This window comes from Onychostoma macrolepis, chromosome 14, assembly GCF_012432095.1.
Source record: "Onychostoma macrolepis isolate SWU-2019 chromosome 14, ASM1243209v1, whole genome shotgun sequence".
Lineage (NCBI taxonomy): Eukaryota > Metazoa > Chordata > Actinopteri > Cypriniformes > Cyprinidae > Onychostoma > Onychostoma macrolepis.
In genome coordinates, this window is record NC_081168.1 from 24,885,579 (window position 1) to 24,906,516 (window position 20,938).

The 20,938-nt window shown below is 36.1% G+C and overlaps 1 protein-coding gene across 1 annotated transcript; it reads left to right on the forward strand.

Moving 5' to 3' along the window:
* The first annotated feature begins 1,340 nt into the window (after nucleotides 1-1,340).
* ankrd13d (ankyrin repeat domain 13 family, member D) lies at nucleotides 1,341-17,129 on the forward strand. Its single transcript, XM_058798756.1, has 16 exons — nucleotides 1,341-2,316; nucleotides 2,409-2,544; nucleotides 4,401-4,525; nucleotides 4,684-4,729; nucleotides 5,026-5,169; nucleotides 5,244-5,433; nucleotides 7,449-7,515; nucleotides 7,610-7,691; nucleotides 9,183-9,244; nucleotides 10,881-11,011; nucleotides 11,115-11,272; nucleotides 12,219-12,332; nucleotides 12,409-12,581; nucleotides 13,751-13,830; nucleotides 13,916-14,140; nucleotides 16,543-17,129. The coding sequence occupies exons 1-16, from the start codon at nucleotides 2,233-2,235 to the stop codon at nucleotides 16,604-16,606; spliced, it is 1,881 nt and encodes a 626-aa protein (XP_058654739.1). The 5' UTR covers nucleotides 1,341-2,232; the 3' UTR covers nucleotides 16,607-17,129.
* Nucleotides 17,130-20,938: the final 3,809 nt, after the last annotated feature.

Here is a 20,938-nt window from a genome sequence, read left to right on the forward strand (position 1 = left end):
TTTCACTTTTTTTTTTTTTTTTTTTTTTTCTTTTTCAAGAAAATAAAAATAATGATACAAATGTGAGCTTGAATTGATTTTGAATTAATTGGACATGCTGAAATCTGAAGTTGTTTTATTGAAAACGGTTACAATATGTTCTTGGTTAACTGATTAGTTAGATGCTGTGCGATTGGTTTAGATGACTTACAACACTGGATATAAATTAATGTGTGCAATGGCTATCAAGACCTAGCTGCCCTGTGTAGTCATATAATGCACATGATAATTTATTTCTTCATTATATAATTTTGGCTGCCAGTCCTTTAGCGAACGAATGTCTTCATTCAACCATCAACAAGTAAAAAGATTATGGTTTTCATTATTCCTGCCTAGTGTTAAAATCTGATTTCAGAAGACTGTGCCGAGGTGGGTTTCTAAACTCAGTATATCCTAGTCTGATCTCAAAATAGTTTATAAATTTAGCTATATGCTATTCAGATTCTGTCTGGTTTTAAATGAATGTATAAATTCAGCACGTGATCCTGTCTGATCTAAGAAATCCCTGTCTGATGTTATTTGGTCTGGGATAAATATCTGCTTCTGATGCTGCGGTTATGATGCTGTCTGATCTCAGAAAGGTTTATAAACTCCGCTCACCCTGGTCAAATGCGGAGTTCATGAGTACAACCTGTCTATTTTAAGGTGGTTTTATAAATTCAAAACATTCTGGTCTGCTGCAGTCTGATCTCAAATGTTCATAAATTCATCGACATGGCATTCTGATTCTGTATCTGGTCTTAAATGAGTTTATACATTCAAGACACAATGCCATCTAATCTCAGATGAGTTTAGAAATTTAGCACATGATCATCCTGTCTGATCTCATAAGGGTTTCCCGTGTCTGTATTAATGTTATTTGATCTCCGATCAATTCTGTTTCTGATGCCATTTGATCTCAATCAGATGCTTTCTGATCTCAAATTAGTTTAGTGATGCTGTCTGGTTTCAGACAACTAGAATACAATGCTGTCTGATCTCAGATGAGTGTATAAGTTCACATGATCCCGTCTGATCTCAAAGGTTTATGAATTCATATCCCAGTATGATGTTATGTCAGATAAATGTTTCTGATGCTGTTAAGTTTAAATATTAAGCATGATGCTGTCTCATCTCAGATGAATTTATAAACTGAGGTAATATGCACTCTAGATTTCAGATAACTGGATGCAAAGTGATCCTATCTGATCTCAGAAGAGTTTGTGAATTTACCACATCCATCTGACATTATTTGATCTTTAACACTTTTTTTTAATATGTGGTCTGACCTCAGACAAGCTCATCTCCGCTGCATTTATAAATTGCGGTTAAGATGCAGTCTGAAGTTTTTAAATTCAGCACGTGATGTTTTCTGATCTCAGCTGAGTTTACATATTCTGTGCATGCTGCTGTCTGATGTTAGATGAGTTACACTCATTCACCACAGCGAAGACGCATGAGGAGGGTATCAGCACAGCACAGCCAAGCCTGCATCCGATGCATTTTTCACATGAACGTGGATGGAAAGTAGGCCTCTGCTCGCTTTCCGCGGTGGGTTATCTGCATTTTCCCACCGGTTCAGTACAGCCCGGTCGGAATATAATGGAAAGCAGTCCTTTACCTTATCAGAGGATAGTGTTAACATCATGTGTCACTGTCAGCGAGCTCCAGCAGCACTAGCCTGATGATGAGGAGGATGTTGGGAAGCTATCTGCTAACGCAAGGATGCTTTACTCCAAATAAACCTCTAACTCATCCGTGCTCACGATTTTACCTCATTTAACGGAACCCCGTTCAATTTTACCGATCAATTTTCAATCCTTTTAGCCTCGAGGAGGATATTTTATAAAGACTTGCATAAATTTTGACTTAGCTTCGCTAGCTAAGCAGCTGTTGGCTTGACTGTCAAGTGGATATTTTCAGCAAACGGGAGGATTTATAGCGATATAACACGCGAATCAAACCGGTAATGAGTGTAAATGAGACATCTGGAGTCCTGAGGGAATGAATTCAGTGAGCAGATTAAACGACACATTTTATCAAATGAAATGAACGGTCCGTAAACAAACGCTTGTGTACAGTTATCTGTTTAGATGCAAAGGTGGCCGCAACCCAACAAACATTTCCTAAAAACCTATTCGGCGACCAAAAATAAAACGCAACCACGTAAAATAAAATAAAAACAATTAAAAACTTGAATCAAGCATCATTGAAATGGCTGAAGAGGCGTTTCCTTTACATTATCTGGTGTGGAACAACCAGTTTCAAGAACTGGACCGAGTGCTTCAGAAAAATCAGGTACTTGGAGATGTTTAAGCTATTTAGTATCTTAAATCATGGGCATTTTCCTCTGTAAAGCCGTGTGTTGTGTTTTGGTGTGTGTGTTACAGCATGACATGGAGCGGCTGGATCCGCGCGGGCGCACGCCGCTCGAGCTGTCAGTGTGTCTCGGGCATCTGGAGTCCACGCGCGTGCTTCTGAGACACAGCGCGAATCCCACACACGGCAACACACAGGGCTGGACAGGTACAGCAGCAGCCTGCTTCACACACTCATCGATTACCCATGCATTTCCCAAACCTGTGACTTTACTCAGAGATGGGCTTTTATGATGTTCAAAAGCTAGTTGGATTCCATACATTTCACCATGAAAAACAAAAACTAAACATGAGTATATATAATTATTTTAACTGTTTAACAACTATTTTGAAAAATTCATAAATTGTAAATATTATAAACAACGTAACTATTTTCCAAAAAAAAATATTAAGGAGCACAACTGTTTCCAACATTGATAGCAAATCAGCATATTATAATGATTTGTGACCCTGGACCACAAAACCAGTCATAGCACGGATATATTTGTAGCAATAACCGAAAATACACTGTTGGCCTATGGGTCAAAATTATCGTTTTTTCTTTTATGCCAAAAATCATTAGGATATTAAGTAAAGATCATGCTACATGAATATATTTTGTAAATTTCGTACCGTAAATATATAAAAACATAATTTTTGATTAGTAATATGCATGGCTAAGAACTTCATTTGAACAACTTTAAAGGCAATTTTCTCAATATTTAGATTTTTTTGCACCCTCAGATTCCAGATTTTCAAATAGTTGTATCTCGGCCAAATATTGTCCGATCCTAACAAACCATACATCAGTGGAAAGCTGTTGTATTCAGCTTTCAGATGTCTCAATTAAAATGACACTTATGACTGGTTTTGTGCTCCAGGGTAACATTTCTGAAGGATCATATGACACCGAAGACTGTAATGATTGATGAAAATTCAGCTTTGCCACCATAGGAATAAATTATATTTTAAAATATATTAAAATAGAAAACTGTTATTTTAAATTGCAATAATATTTCACAATATTACTGTTTTTACTGTATTTTTGGCCAAATAAATGAAGCCTTGATAAGCATAAGAGACTTCTTTAAAAAACAAAATTACTAAACAAAATCACAAACTTTTGTTGATGTATAACAACAACAACGTATCGCAAACAACGGTGGTGTGTGTGTATACATCACTGCACCATGTGCACGGTATTTATTTATGAATCTGACTGAGAAAATATATGGATTCAAGCATTTAAATGCTTAATTTTTTTTCCTCTTGATCATATTATTTCAGGGCTATACCACCTCTTTCAATCCAATTAAAATTCAATTTAAATCGAGCTCAATAAGAGCTCAATTGTGGCGTTTACGCCAAGGCATTTTAGTCCATTTGAGGCATTAGTCCAATTACGGATTATTAATGGATGCATGTAAACATGGCTACTGTGGTATATCTTGGAATATACCACACAAGCTGATACTTCTATGTTGATGTTGTGTTCATTTTTGGAGATTGACAGCCCCAGTCCCCTTTCTCTTTCATTATACTGAAAAGAGTTGCCATGGGATTCTGGAGAATATCTCTGTTTATATTCCTCAGAACAAAAAGAGAAAATCACACAGGTCTGGAATCAAGTCAAGTCAAGTCACCTTTATTTATATAGCGCTTTTACAATACAGATTGTGTCAAAGCACTTAACAGTATCAAATTGGAGGATAGAGTGTGAGTAATGTATAATGATAAGATTAAACACTCAATTTTCAGTTAAAGGCATTTCATTATTGAATTCAGAGATGTCATTGTCTAGCTCAGTTTAGTTTAAATAGTATCTGTGCAATCAAATCGGCGATAATCGCTAGAAATTAAGTGTCCCCACAAAAAGGGGACAGAAAAATCACACAAAAAGGTCATTAGTGACTAATTTGCATTGTCCTTTTAAGAACTTATCCTTGTCTTCCAACATATGCATCTTCAGTAAATATCATTGGTGCGGTACATGGCAGTGATGGCTGTGTTGAACTGTGTGTGCAGTTTTGCAGGAGGCAGTGAGCACTGGAGACCCTGAGCTGGTGCAGCTGGTCCTTCAGTACAGAGACTTCAGAAGAGCCACAGAGAGACTGGCTGGTATTCCTGAGCTGCTGAGCAAACTGAGACAGGTGATCCACATGCATACATACACCCTGACTGAAGATGCATTCGATGTGCATTCATTGGGTAAATCCCTGTGCTTTTTTCATAAACTTATCAGGTACAGTATTGGTTTGATTTGCCATCCTCTTTCAGATGGCATTCTAACATGTCGTCTTTCTTGCAGGCACGCGATTTCTATGTGGAGATGAAATGGGAATTTACTAGCTGGGGTGAGTTTGAAAACTAAAGAGTTTGGAAAGACCCACAAACTCTATCGCTTTCACTTCTGTCTCACCGTTGGCGAATTTTATCGTATTTATTTATTGATTATTAAATGTTGAATCTGTATCTGCCATTTTATACCCTGAGAAGCTGATATGGCAATGAATTTAAATCAAACCAAACAAACCAACCCACCACTGGCAACCTATATGGCAGCTTTAACCGTTTCAGCACCACAGACGTGGACAGCTCCTGTTATCAATTGCTTCTGACAGTCAGTTGTTGTTCTGTCTCAATTACTCAGTTCCTCTAGTATCGAAAGTTTGTCCAAGCGATGTGTATCGTGTATGGAAAAGCGGTTCGTGTTTGAGGGTCGACACCACTTTATTGGGCTTTGAGCACATGACTTGGCTTAAGGGCCGACGCAGCTACATCTTTAAAGGCGGAGGTGAGTCTTCAGCACGCATTCATGCAGGATTCACACAGAGTTCAGTGCTTTGAGGTGGTTTGTGTGTTTTGCAGAGAGCGGGGCCATGGTAATGGAGGTGGACCACGAGAAGCAGGTGGTGTATACAGAACCGCTGTCTCTGTCTCCACGGGACACTCCCTCTCTGCTCGCCGCCATGCTGCCCTCGCAAGAGAACACGGCCCAGAGACTCACCTCTCCTATAGTGACCACTCATCTCAACACACGCAACATTGCCTTCGAGAGGTACAGGAAGAGGCTTTACCACAGATTTAATTAGTCTGAGTCTGTATGGAGTGCATTAGGGCATGGCCAGTTTTTCAGTGGCGCTAGTTCCGGAAGTTTTTTCCGTTCATTTTGCCTATAGGGATTTAAAAAGCATTTGTTAAAGTGTTATAAACTATGAACCAAACTAGCCAGCTATGAGGAAAAATCACATCATTACAAAGGTTTATGTGACGCGAAAAAAAAAGTATACTTGGAAATCAGACAAAAAGACACGTACAAGACTGAGTACTTAATGGCTTTAATGAAGGATTGCAAATAACATAAATTAAAAACGATGGAGAAATATGCAACTATTTATTTAAGGTATATATATATAGAGAGAGAGATATAGAAAAAAAAATTAAGTTTATCACAGAAAATTACAGTATTGTGACTGCATAGCGGCAACGACTTGATTACATCATTTGTGGTGCTTCATGGGAGTTGGTGTTCCTGCAAGCTTATTTGGCTTTATTTGTTTGGCACGACTCTCTGATTGGAGAAATTTTCTATTTGGCATCATGGATAATGTAGTTACCCATCACCATAGATTAAACTGTTAAACATGATTATTTTACAAATAAACTGAAATAATGACAAAGGATGGCTTCAGCAGAAGCATATATCATCAATTTAACAACCTTACGGGGTCATGAACTGCCTTTTTTATTATTTTGTACTGTTCTCTGAGGTCCACTTATAATGTTATCAAGATTTTTACTTTAAAAAACATCATCATTTAGAAGTAATAGGCTATTTTCTGTCCTATTTTGACCCCCTCATCAGAACACTCTGTTTGAACAGGTGTGGCGGATTGTAGACGCAGAAGTAAACGCCTACTGCTATGATTGGTATTGGTAACAGTTGTGTATGTTTGGCAGCGTACATTCCTCGTGGACACTGCTGTGATTTAGGTTAAAAATGCATAAATAACTCAATACATATCAAGCGATCTGTAAGAAGAGACAAAGCAATAGTGATCACGTAATAAAAAGTTACTCACACTTGTGTGGTGCGACATTACTGTCTGATCCAATATAGTCGACACAGCATCATCTTTTAGTTTTAATCTTTCTGAAAATTCTGCATTGAATTGTGCCTTGTTTGTAAATGAATCCGCAGTAAAATGAAGTGAACAAAGCACCAAGTTCTTACTGAAGCGGTCTGGATCTTTATTAAAAATTAAGTTCATCAAATGAAGTCTATCAATAGGTTTTTGTGTAGACATGCGTTTGCCACTCTTGTCATTTGCCTACTATATGCGCGAATCGCTGGGCGGGGCTAAACAGGCAGCAATGTAGAATCGGTGGGCGGGGCTAAACAGGCAGTGATATAGAATCGGTGGGCGGGGTTAAACAGGCAGCAATGTAGAATCAGTGGGCGGGGCTAAACAGGCAGTGATATAGAATCGGTGGGCAGGGTTAAACATACAGCGATAGAATCGGTGGGCGGGGATAAACAGGCAGCAATGTAGAATCGGTGGGCGGGGCTAAACAGGCAGTGATATAGAATCAGTGGGCAGGGCTAAACAGGCAGCAATGTAGAATCGGTGGGCGGGGCTAAACAGGCAGTGATATAGAATCGGTGGGCAGGGCTAAATAGGCAGCAATGTAGAATCGGTGGGCGGGGCTAAACAGGCAGCAATGTAGAATCGGTGGGCGGGACTAAACAGGCAGTGATGTAGAAGCAGGCGTTGATCTTCTTGATCTTCTTTCATTGATTCCACAAGCTGTTGTTTTGGCAGACTGGTTTCAATATAAGCTGTTTTAGACTAACAAGAAGGTTTTGAGTTCTGAAACGTACAGGATGTTTGTATAGTACAATGACCTCTTAAATGTCAAAAGTTCATGACCCCTTTAAAGCTCACAGTAGGTCTGTCTTTCAAGCATTATAATTTAGCATTAAAAATCAATTTCTCTAGGTCGTGAGTTTTATAGTTTTTACCTCTGGAAACAACTGTTGCATATCTAATTCCCTGTTCTGTCTGACTCTAGAAATAAGTCTGGGATTTGGGGATGGCGCTCTGAGAAGACAGAGGTTGTCAGTGGATATGAAGCAAAGGTGGGTCCACTTTAAGAGGCGTTCAGCTCTGAGCCTTGCTGAAAACACAAGGACAAAATAACCTCCCTGATTTTTTATAATTATATAATTGTAGGTTTACAGTGCCAGTAATGTGGAGTTAGTGACACGTTCTCGGACTGAACACCTTTCTGATCAGGACAAGTCTAGGAGTAAAGGTACCTAAACTCATACAAACAGAAAAAATATGCTGGCAGTCAATTTAACTTAAAAATACACATACATAAACTATATGTATATATTAGGGGTGGCACAGTACACAGATGTCACGGTTTGGTACGTACCTCGGTTCGGGGGTCACGGTTCGATACGATTTCAGTACAACAGGAAAAACAACAACAAATCTACTGTGCTCTGTTTCTTTTCATTTATTTTGAACAGACAGTAGTACAAATTAAAAAAAAATTTCCACCTAGATGTGAAAATACTAAATATTATTACAGTGTTATATAAAATCTGCAGTACATATATACATACAAGGAATAAATTCTTGAAATATATTTGATTTAGTTTACAGATAAACAAGGCAAAACAAACAGTGCGTAACGTAGCCTATATATGCTGAGTTTCAGTTCATTTTTGTGACACGCTTAATTTGTTCACAGAAAGGAAACTCAAATGGCAGAAAGCAACATCCTATTTGTTTTCTTTATTTTACAAAAGCACAATGTTTTGTTTTAATTGTGAGTGTACACAAATAAAAGCAGACCTTTATACAGTGATGCATTATTAATAAGACAATAATAAGTGTTTAAAGTTGATTCTGCTGGTATAAGGAAACAGTTGAAGTGATCGCGCCGGAGCGCGCACACACACACAAAACATATCAGTTCCAGCATTGCTAACTTGACAGCGCAGTTGGTACTTTATCAAAATAAAATACAGTGAACCAAACATAAGCGTGCCCGCCTCTGTGTCACCGCTAGAACGCGACTGAAGCCTATAATTTACATAATAAATAATAGTTTCACATTCAGATACATTACATCGCAAATATGGAAATATTATGGAATATATTGATGTGTGCCGAATGAGAGAGGTAGGATACACGAGCACAAAGCTCCATTTCGCAAACAGTTGAGTGCGCAAACCTTTAAAGTATATTCCTTTGTCAGTCTATGTGAGAGACGCATTCAGAATCAGCACATGGTCACTGTCTAGGGGGCTTTGTTTGCAAGTGCACAACTCATGAGATGGTCCTCACTGCAGAACACAAGATCCAGGGGGCGAGGTTGGATCCAGATCCAACTCCTCCCACCTTACATACACCTAAACCTACCCGTCTCCACCCCCTGATCCCTAAACCCACCCATCTCCACCCCTAAACCTACCAATCTCCACCTCCTAGATGTGAATCCAACCCCGCCCCCTAGATCTTTGTTCAGCAGTGAGGGGCTACTGCAACTCATGGCATTCTCTGTTCTTCTGCTGGCGGTTATCAAACAGCGTTGCATTATACTGCGGGCACCCCCTTCTGGATTGGGGATGAATTGCCTGTATGCGTTGTAAGGTCTCATGCCCCAAACCGAGATGTCCTTACGAATACATGTATCGTTCCACCCCTAGTACATATACATATATTTTTTCAAATGCATTTCCCTTTCTGTGCTGTCACCTTCTACTCACAACTGGCCTCTCTGTTCTTTCAGGATCTAGAACTCCTCTACAGTCATTTCTTGGTATTGCTGAGCAGCACATCTCTAGTACTGGGGTGAGTGTGATCACTGATCAGTGCATATCATTTCAGTTCAGTTGCATATGATCTTATTTTTAATTTAGAATTTCAATAAATGTATTTTTTTTTTTTAACATTTACTAAACAAATGTTAAAATTACCTCACAAAACTATAAATTATAAATATTTATACTACGGGGCCATTGAATGCTTGAATCTGACTGGCTGACAAACGTTCTAAGGTGTGCAATTATTTTCAGGGAAACACACGGTGAATGTAGTTCCAGGCAGCTCTTGACCGCATTACATGACCACATTACTTCGCCAAATGATTTCTGTTATTTCAAAGGTCCTTAAAGCAAAAGAACCAAAACCCACAGCGACACTGGCCAAACAAATAAATATAGTAAACAAAAGGATAAAAACGACAGATCATGCCCACGTTTTTGCCACAAAATTATGTTTTATTATGTACGAAAAACACATACTCTATCTCTCCCGCTCTCTCTCCTTCACGTTAACATACGCGCTAATGTTGTTAATGCTACTCTGACGATTTTAAACATAGTTTAACAACTTAAAAACTACATGACTTCTCACAAGCGAGGTAACAACATGGCGCTGTTCGTGAAGAAAGTGAACTTGAAGTTTCACTATAACTAGAGACATTGCTGCTGAACACTAGAGACGCACAGACTCTCTCTCTCTCTCTCTCTCTCTCATAACTTAGTTATTAACTGTATTAAATGCATTAGTCTGCTATCAACAGCTCAAGCCTTCGTTACTAGGTTTAAAATGACGTTTTGGAATTAGCAACGGAGGCGTTGGATGAGATGCAGAAGAAATAATCCTACTCTCAATAGCGATTTAAGTAGAAAACCCGGACGAATGCCTTGAAATATATCATCTGATCAAGGTGTGGCAACCAAAGTATAAGCGGAATAATTGACTTCAGTCCGTTGAATTATTAGAAAAATAATGCACACCCGAGGTGTAACAGCCACGACGCGAATAATTCAACGGCCCGTCGTCAATTATTCCTTACAGAAGAAATAAATTAACACAATATTTAAAGATAAAAAATGTTAATGATTAATATAATCATTAAAAAAAATAGATTGAAACATATATAAAAAATTAACATTTACGCCGCCATTCAAAAGTTTGGGGTCAGTTAGATTTTTTTTGTTGTTATTGAATGAAATGTATTTTTTATTGAGCATGGTTGATGATTTAAATTTAAAGACATTTAAAATGTTCTTTTGAACTTTTATCAGAGAAACCATAGAAAAAAAATCCATCATGGTTTCCACAAAACTATGAAGCAGCACAACTGTTTTCAACATTGATAATAATAGGAAATGTTTCTTGAGCAGCAAATCAGCATATTATAATGATTTCTGAAGGATCATGTGACACTGAAGACTGGAGTAATGATGCTGAAAATTCAGCTTTGATCACAGGAATAAACTACATTATAAAGTATGTTAAAATAGAAAACAGTTATTTTAAATTGAAAATAATAATTCACAACATTACTGTTTTTGCAGTATTTTTGATCAAATAAATGCAGCCTTGGTGAGCATAAAAACTAAATATATTGTTTACAGAGTCTATTTGTGACTGTGCTGATTGGAGACAACACTGATTCATTTGTTTACTGTGTTTCTAGAGTCAGGTTTCTCAGTGCGCAAGTCCCCATAACCCAACCGCTATCACAGCGGAGGAGTACTTCGATGCAGAGTTTAATCTGAATGGCAGAGATATTGGGCGGCCCATTGAGCTCACCAGTAAAGTGCAGAGGTACCGTCTCAATGGCAACTCCAAAGTGCCATGATTTGAACCCTGTTTGCATGTTAATTAAGAATATTTGCTTTGTCTCTTTACCTCTGTGTGTCTCGCTCAGGTTTAAGGCCACACTGTGGTTGAGTGAAGCTCATCCTCTCTCACTGGCTGAGCAGGTGACGCCCATCATTGACCTCATGGCCATTTCTAACGCCCACTTTGCCAAGCTGCGTGACTTCATCACCCTACGCCTACCACCTGGCTTTCCTGTAAAGATCGGTGAGAAGAAGCGTCACATTGATCATTGATTGATCATTTTATGTCCTTAAAGTCAACATGCAATCACAATCGTTTGCTGTTTACTTTCTTAAAGGAACAGTCCACCTAAAAATTCAGTCATCATTTGCTTACCCTCATCATTTACTCATTTCTTTATTCTATGGAACACAAAAGAAGATATTTTGAAGAATGTTGGTAAGCAAACAGTTTCAGGTCCCATTGACTTCCATTAAGTTATTTTTACTGCTTTAAAGGCCTTGACTATGTTAAATACACACACTTGTATGTGTCAAAATGCACGTCTTTGCAAGTATCCTCGTAAACACAATAATTTAGGTCTTAAGTGAAAGCAAACAGCTGAGAAAGAGTATATTGAAACCCGGGGCAGCTCTTAAAGTGACAGCAGTCTAATATTCCTGATGTCTGTTATTCATGTTAATCAAACAACAAAAGACAGAAAATCTCTCACTGCTCTTGACTAAATCACTTTTGTAACTTTAGTTAGAAAAAAAATATATTACATTTACACAGTGAAGAATATGCAGAGTTTTATACATTTGATTACTATACAATACAGTATATACAATTAAATTTAGGCTAGTATTAGTTGACAAGAATTATTCCATTTCTATAGTATCAAAATTTTTATATCATAAAGATCTTATTTAAAGCTTAAAACAACTAATTAAAAAAAATATATAAATAATATATTGTGATATATCGTTACTGGGAAATAAAATTCATGATATAAGATTTTGGTCATGTCGCCCACCCCTACTTGATGGTGAGTAAATGATGACAGAATTTTAATTTTCCATTCATCTATGCACATTGCATTTATTTGTTGTCTTATTTAAATTATTTTCTCAAGAAATGTCCTGTTTTACACCAAAAATTGTTGTAAACGGCAGTTTAAATTGACTTTAATCATTGTTCTGACTCTTAGAAATTCCTCTCTTCCATGTGTTGAATGCTCGAGTGACATTCAGCAATCTGTGCGGCTGCGATGAACCGGTCAGTTCTGTTACAGTACAATCTCCTGAAGGAGCCACAGAGGCCGGTAAGCATCTCTTCAGGTCTAAAGTTGCTCTGACTGTGACTGCGCCGGGTATTTAGCCTCACCTCACTGCTTTCAGGTCAGCCGCCTCCCCCTCTGCAGTGTGAAGTCGACCCGTCTGTGTTTGAGCCTCCCCCAGAATACACCACACTTGGACCAGGCCGCAGTGAACCGATGAGGGATGAGGATGATAATTTACTCCAGTTCGCCATACAACAGAGTCTGCTGGACGCGGGAACAGAGAGTGACCAGGTAACGGCATCTATCACATGGTATATCCATGGATCAGCATTCTAATGCATTACACACAAAATATAACATGCACTTTCTCGATCTGGCAAGCTCTGTTCTGATTGGCTGGCTGTACACAACATCTGAGAGTCGCTGCATGTTTTTATCAGTCTGCCTGGAAACAGAGGTTTATATGATTTGAGAGAGAGCGAATCACTTGATTATTTTATTTTATTATTGTATTTTTTCAAGGATATCCAGAGTTTATTTTAGAAGAATGATATTCAGAGTTCATATTCAGACACTAACTAGCAAGTAAACTAGATTCCTGCTATTAGAACTATATTTTCCCCTTTATGACTGTGAAATAATCTAGACAATCTAGTGAAAAGAAAGTCAGACTTGGGTTTGTTTTCTGTTAAGCCACTCATAAACTGATACTGCCCTGCGATTTATTAAATTATTGAAATATACATGGCATGAAAATTGCAAAATCCAAAGATCCCATCCCAGTTACCAGGAAATATGTGACTGTTTTTTATTTTATTTTATTTTATTTTATTGTGATGTGTAGATTTTTGTCCCAATAAATTAGGAAATGTCTGACTGTTGACTTTTATTTTATTTTACTTTCATGCAAAATAAAATTTTAATTCACTTTAGATATTCTGACAGTGTTTATCTCTGAAGTCATTTTTAACCAGAATAAGCTGTTACCATAAACCAGCCACCTAAACCTACCAACCACTAAAATATTATATTATAAACTTTTTTGTGCTATAACCAAGAATGCAACCACATATTCAACCTGTCTAAAAATGTACTACTTTCATTTAATTTGAAAAATCATTAATATGCACAGCAGACATTTCTGTGATTAGTTTCAATGCTGCAAAAAAACACAGTTGCATAAACTGCTAAGACTTGTCTAAGTTAGTCATCTAAATTTAGCTGGTTATACTAGTTATTAATTTGAGACAGTCTTAACATCATGGCTATGTTTATACGTCTGGCCCCAGATGCTTTACTTCTCATTATTAAGCCTTTTTCATAGTCTTTATAATTATTATGAGTAATTGTGAAACTCTAGTCAATACTAAACAATTAGCAGACATCAACTTTTCATCATTCCCTCCACAGCTTTCCACCCACTCCCTCATTTCTCTTTTTTTTCCTGTGTGTTTCTGTAGGTGACCATATGGGAGGCTCTCACTAACACTCGTCCAGTTTCTCAGCCTCCGCTTTATGAGGAGGATTCTCAGCTTGAGAGGTGTGTGTGTGTGGATTGAGTGTTGAGTGTGAGGATGTGCATATCAATTGTTCAGCTGTTTGAAATGTGATTGTGTCTCTGACAGGGCAATTCAGGAATCTCTGTCTTTGTCACTGGCTGGAGGGGAGAGTGGCGAGTCCGATGCTGGCCCGCCGTTATCCCCGTCTGATTCCGCACCCATCTCACCTCCGTGTTACAGCTCACTGACCGAGCCTCGGGCGCCGGGAGCATTTGCTGTGGCCACCAGTTTTGATGAACAGCTACGCATTGCGATGGAGCTTTCCTGCAGAGAACAGGAGGAGTTAGACAGGTACGAATGACGGAGGGGCAAAAAACGACAGGATCCAAAAACACAAGCTCTGTTCCCAAACCTACTGAGCTAAAATCTAGACAGGATTTCAAGGCATCGTTGGCTCCTGACACGAAGCCTGTAGCAAACAGCTGCCTTAAAATATCTTTATGGCTAAATTCTAAGACAGTGGTGCATGCATCCAAAATTAAATTTTGTTTTTGTTATGTTTTTGTTTTGTCTCTATATCCAACCTGATAAGCACATTTACTACACATTTTTTATCAAAGAGAAAATGTTGTTTTCATTCATTTTTAAAAATTTTTTTTTTTTTTTTTTGTGTTATAAACAACCTAACAAGCACATTTTTTATCTAAGAGAAATTTTTGTTTGTATTTTGTTTTATTTTTGTTGCGCTTTATACAATCTGATAAGCATATTAACTACACACATTTCATTCTAGAGAAAATTTTGTTGTTGTTTTTTTTTTTTTTTTGCACTAATATACAACCTGACATATACTACATATTTTTCATCAAAAATAAAATTGTTTTCTTTTGTTTTTCTTTTTTGCTTGTTGTTATAAACAATCTGACAAACACATTTACTGCACATTTTTCATCCAAGAAATTTTTTTGTTTCAGTTTTTGTTTTGCTTTGTTGTACTAAATACAACCTGACAAGCACATTTAGTACACATTTTTTATCCAAGAAAATGTTTTTGTTTCATATTGTTGCACTATATCTGACAAGCACATTTACTGCACATTTTTTCATCCAGGTAAAAAATTTGGATTTGTTTTTTTGTTTCATATTTTCATTTTGATGCACTAAATACAACCTGACAAGCACATTTATTACACATTTTCATCCAAGAGAAATTATTTAGTTTTCTTTGTCTTTTTTTATTTTTTTTATTGGTTTCATTTTGTTGCTCTATGAACAACTGAGAAGCACTTTTTTTTTTTTTTAAGTTGGGGGGGTATGTTAAATCAATATGTCATTTCCATTCCTAAAATACATATTTTGCAGTCACTGTTCACTTTTATGCAGATTGATCATAAACAATGCTAAAAGGCTTCTTACCCGTGGCAATCCTTCACAGAACTTAACATCTACACAGTTTATCATGGGTAAAATGCAAAATTGTTCATTGTTACAAGCATTTCCGTCAAATGTAATTTATGCAATATTTCAAACCTTTAACCCACGGGAAGAAATCAACCCATGGCAACAGTAGCCCAATTCCATGGGGGAAAAAAATGCAGACTTGGCAAGCCTTGGTGATCGCCAAATTGAAAGTGAAAGTGAATAGCGAGCGCTCATTCAGAAGAGATTTAAATACTCTGCATATTGATAGTGGCTCCCTGATGCCAGAAAATTATATGCAATATTAGAATGTTTGCATGAGCAGGCAGTAATGGTCAGAAATTCAGCAGGAGGGGATTAAGAAAATAGTCAGCAGCTGGGCTTTAATACAAAAAAGCAAATAATGAATGGCGACTGTAGAAAGTAAAAGCCGAATCCCTGACATTCTGGGCGATTTAGAAATCCAGAGCTAGCTTTTCCTAGCTTTATACAACATGACAAGCACATTTACTAGACATTTTTTTCTTCCAAGACAAAATTGTTTTGTTGTTTTTTTTTTTCAGTTTTTGTTTTGCTTTGTTGCACTATAAACAAACTGGCAAGCATATTTACTACACATTTTATATTCAAGAGAAAATTTCGATTTGTTTTATGTTTCATATTTTTTTGTTTTGTTGCACTAAATACAACTTGCACCAAGAGAAATGTTCTGGTTTTCTTTGTCTTTGTTTTTTTGATTTGTTTCATTTTGTTGTTCTATAAACAACATGAGAGGCACTTTTTTGTATGTTGTATGTTTGTTTTTTGAAGTGAAATTCATTTAATTTTTGTTTTGTTGTGCTATAAACATGACAAGCACATTTACTATACATGTTTAGCCAAAAAAAAAAAAAAAGTGTATTGTATTTTTGTTTCATTTTATGTTTTGTTTTGTTGCACTATATACAACTTGACATTTACTGCTTTGTGACACTATATACAAACTGACAAGCACATGTACATTTTTTCATCCAAGTGTTTTGGGTTTTTGTTGTTCTTTTGTACTATATTGCTATATACTATATACTATGTTTACTATATTAAACATGACAAGCACATTTATGACACATTTTTCATCCAAAAGAATAATTTGTTTTGCTTTTTTCTCTTGCCTTTTCTACTTACAGGAACTATTCCAGTCACAAAAACATTAACACCTATTATTATTTTGTTCTTTATATTTTCAATGAATTTTCCACATTCAGTAAAGAAAATCTTAAATTCATACAGAAACTGTGGAACAGAGTTTATGTATTTTCTCATTTGTATCACACTCCTCTTTTTGTTCCCTAAAGGAAGAGGAGGGAAGAGGAGGAAGAGCTGGAGAGGATACTACAGCTGTCTCTCACAGAGAAGTAACTGTAGCAATGCTTGATGTGGGTTTAACAGAGTAATTTATTGGTTGTGTTTTTTTTGTTTTTTTTTCTGCAATGTTAAATTATTATTCTTCTAGATTCATCGCTCTTTATTTCTTTTTCAAAATAATAAAGATGGAATAGAAAGAGAATCGGAGAGAGTGTGTATGTGCCAGGATTGAAACAATTTATAACAGAAGATAAATCAAAGAGCAAGGCATGAAAATGTAAATGATATCCTCTCAGTTCCACTGTCTTTTGAGTGATAAAAGGTCAACTTTAACTTCATTGTATAAGGATGCAGATGAAAATGTGAATATAAATTATGAACATTGATGACTGTGATAATGCGTAAAGGTGAAGTACTGAAAATACTATTGCATAAAATGAGTTTACTTATGGTGGATGATTATAATATGAAAGTATAAGTATTAAATGTTGCTCAAACACTTTCACAACAATGATCTCTGTTATGACGTTTTTGTGTGCATGGGGAAGCAACCATCTAACACATGTAGACAGCAGACAAAGAAACTGACCGAAACACCTAAAATATATTAGTGTGACTGATGTAAAGGGAATTAGAATAGCTTTGCCTTCAGAAAAGCTGCTCTTCACACAGACCATGCATGTGTAGTGTGATTTAGCTGCAGAGATCCTTCGTAATACAGTGTTTCTATTATTATTCTTGTATACCACTGTCATTTTGTTATATAAGACAACTGAATCATCCGTTACATCTGCAACAAATCAAACGGTATTCTCCACTAGGTCAGTGGTTCTCAGTCAGTGGGCAAACTTTCAAGGGGCCAGAGGGTGGTTGGAATTATTTATTTATTTAATTAATTAAAACATTTTCAAGAATTTATTAAAATGCTAAAAAATGTAATCCACCTACCTATGCATGTGTGTAATGCCTATATTATGGGCAGTGTTGGGAAGGTTACTTTGGAAATGTAATAGGTTACAGATTACAAGTTATAATTATCTAAAATGTAATAAGTAAAGTAACTTACAATTACTTTGATAAAGTTATGTAACTGATTACATTTACTTTTTCATTACTTTTCTAAATTTCTAAAGTTATTTTCAAACATGTAAACCAGGAAGGGTTAACCTTACAGTATTACTCAACACTGATTACTGTCATACTTTCAAAATCCTTTATCACTTGAATTAAGATTATAATAATTTAATTTGAAAGCACAGCCACCACAAAATCAGACTTACTTTGAGAGGTTAAATGCAGATTTAAATCCATAACAAGAAATAGTTTAGTAGCTATGATACTGTTTTCGAAATCAAATCTTTGCATAGCTATGACAGGAACCACTCGCATCTAACAATGGCTTGGAAAAAATAGTTCATCTTAAAAAAAATAAAGCATAAACATAAACCCAAATAGGAAATAAAACAGTTAACGAATAAGCATGTGTCCTATTCTGTGTACTAAACTCCTGAAACTTTGGTGTCTCATATTTTAGAGCAATCAATGCAATTTATGAAAGAAGTCAATTCAATCTGTATGAGTGTGTGAAAAAAATTCAGATGTACCCCCCTTTGTAATCGTTAACATTTTTAATTTTAAGTAACTGTAATTTAATTACACATTTTTTTCTCTGTAACTGTAACGGATTACAATTACATTTATTTTGTAATTAAATTACGTAATTTATTTACATGTAACTAGATACTTCCCAACACTGATTTCGGGGACCAAATCTCCCACAAGGATTGTAATAACAGTAATATCTGTCAGATTTTTTTTTTTTTTTTTTAAGTATTTTGAAAATCTAAAAATGCTGAAAGTTTCCTGTGAGGGGTAGGTTTAGGATAAGGGGCTAGAAAATAGTTTGTACAGTAGAAAAATCATTATGCCTATGGAATGTCCCCATAATGATAGGTGTGTGTGTGTGTGTGTGTGTGTGCGTGTGCATGTGTGTGGAGATTGAAACTAAAATTTTATCCCCCGCCCTCAAATAACTTTTGTTTCTATTGAAGAACATTCTGAATTCGCAATCATGAATCCTCTGGAATCATCACATAAATTATTTAACATTATTCAGTATGTCAACACTGCCAGTTTCCGTTAATAAAAGTTTGAATAAAGCAAGCAGCGTTGTAATAAAGCAGTAACACCAGAGGAAATATCAGGATCTTTTGTGTTGCGCAATGGGGGCCCTTCAAGTCAAAAAGGTTCAGAACCAACTATTATAGTTTAAAGATATAGACAAATAATCATGATTTAAGTGGCGTGCTAATTCATTGACATTGAGTTAATTCTGTTCTATAAAACATTTACACAGCATCTTAAAAATATTCTCTGAGAAATACCTTCAGTCTCCATGAAGGACATCCTAGTATTTCCTGTTTTTGAATTCAGTGCTTACCATCACTATTAGCTGAATCACTGACACACTTTACCTCAAGCATCTGATACACTTAACCCACAGCTACCGTTGTGGGGAAATGTTTCATTTAATAATTCATGGTCAAATTAATTTACACGCTTTTACACATTGCTGCAGTTCACCAGCATAAATAGAATGTGGACTGCATAAAAATTGATATAACAGCCAGTTGTTTATGAGTGCCTTAAATACAGTCAAACCAAAATTTATTCAGACACCTTCAACATTTCTCACACACAGTTTATTCGCTATAGTTTAGAAAATGGTAATACAATATGACAAGCACTCAGAGTTAAACTGTGTCAGAACAAATTCATATCGATAATGCCGTTCTTCTGTTAGAGTCTGAAATTCTCATCCGAAATTTTTGCACGTTAAAAAATAATGTCAATCACATTTACACACTGCCTCTGAAACTTTTGTCCATCATAAAAAAATTCGGATCGGGTTCGATTTTCTGCGTTTTCACATCCATAACAAGCATTTTGATAGGAAAGGATGACGAATATGAAAAAACGCATACGAAAATTTTGGACTCAGTGTGCAAGAACCTTTAGACTGTCTCACAATTAGATAATACCAATTTAGGTCAACCAATTACCAAGCAACGCTTAATTTTGTTCATTCTTTGGTGTAAAAAGGTTGCACTGGCAATTAAATAAAAACACTCAAGCTAAACATGGTCAGGTCAAAGTCTCTGAATAATTTTTGGTCCCAAATTATTATCAGTTTTACTGGTAGTCCACTGTATGAATAATTTTGGGGTATAATATGTCACAGTTCACTTTATTTTATTTGAACTATCGGTTTAAACTACGGTTTAACAGACAGGGCTTAGACTAAACCAGGATTAGGCCATAGTTCAATTAGGACATTAGGTCATTTTTATTAACGTGCCTCAGAAAAAAACATTACTGGCGTGCATCTTGAGACAAAATACACTGGTATATTTTAAGATCAGTCAGTGCACGTTTCTTTCAGTTGAAACAGCTCAGACTTACACTTTAGGTATCCTGCACCCACTAGTAAAAAGTAGTGCAGTCAAATGCGATTAATCGTGATTAATCGCATCCAAAATAAAAGTTTTTGTTTATATAATACAAACACATATAGCATATATGTGACCCTGGACCACAAAACCAGTCTTATGTCACTGGGGTACATTTGTAGCAATAGCCAAAAATACATTGTATGGGTCAAAATTATAGATTTTTCTTTTATGCCAAAAATCATTAGTATATTAAGTAAAGATCATGTTCCATGAAGATATTTTGTAAATTTACTACTGTAAATATATCAAATTGTCGTTTTGAATTAGTAATATGCATTGCTAAGAATTCATTTGGACAACTTTAAAGGCGATTTTCTCAATATTTTGATTTTTTTGCACCCTCAGATTCCAGATTTTCAACTAGTCGTATCCCAGCCAAATGTTGTTCGATCCTAACAAACCACACATCAATGGAAAGCGTATTTATTCAGCTTTCAGATGATGTATAAATCTCAATTTCGAAAAACTGACACTTAAGACATATTTTGAAAATATATATACATGTATATATTCATATAATTTATATCATATATAAATATATTTAATATATAAACGTTACATATTTTCTTAAATATGCACATGCATGTGTGTGTATTTATATATACACAATAGCCTAAATATACACAGTGCACACACATATATTATGTAAACAAAAACTTTTATTTTGGATGCAATTAATCGTTTGACAGCACAAGTAAAAAGCTATAAAAAAATTATATCTGGTGTTTGAATAATTTTTGGTTTGACTGTAGGCTATATGATCACGTGACACATAATGCAAATTTAGGGGGCGAGACGGCTTGCCTATCTAGCCCCTCCATCCCCTACATAGCAGTCTCGTACTAAATCGGATGTATAAAGGAAGGAAATGAGC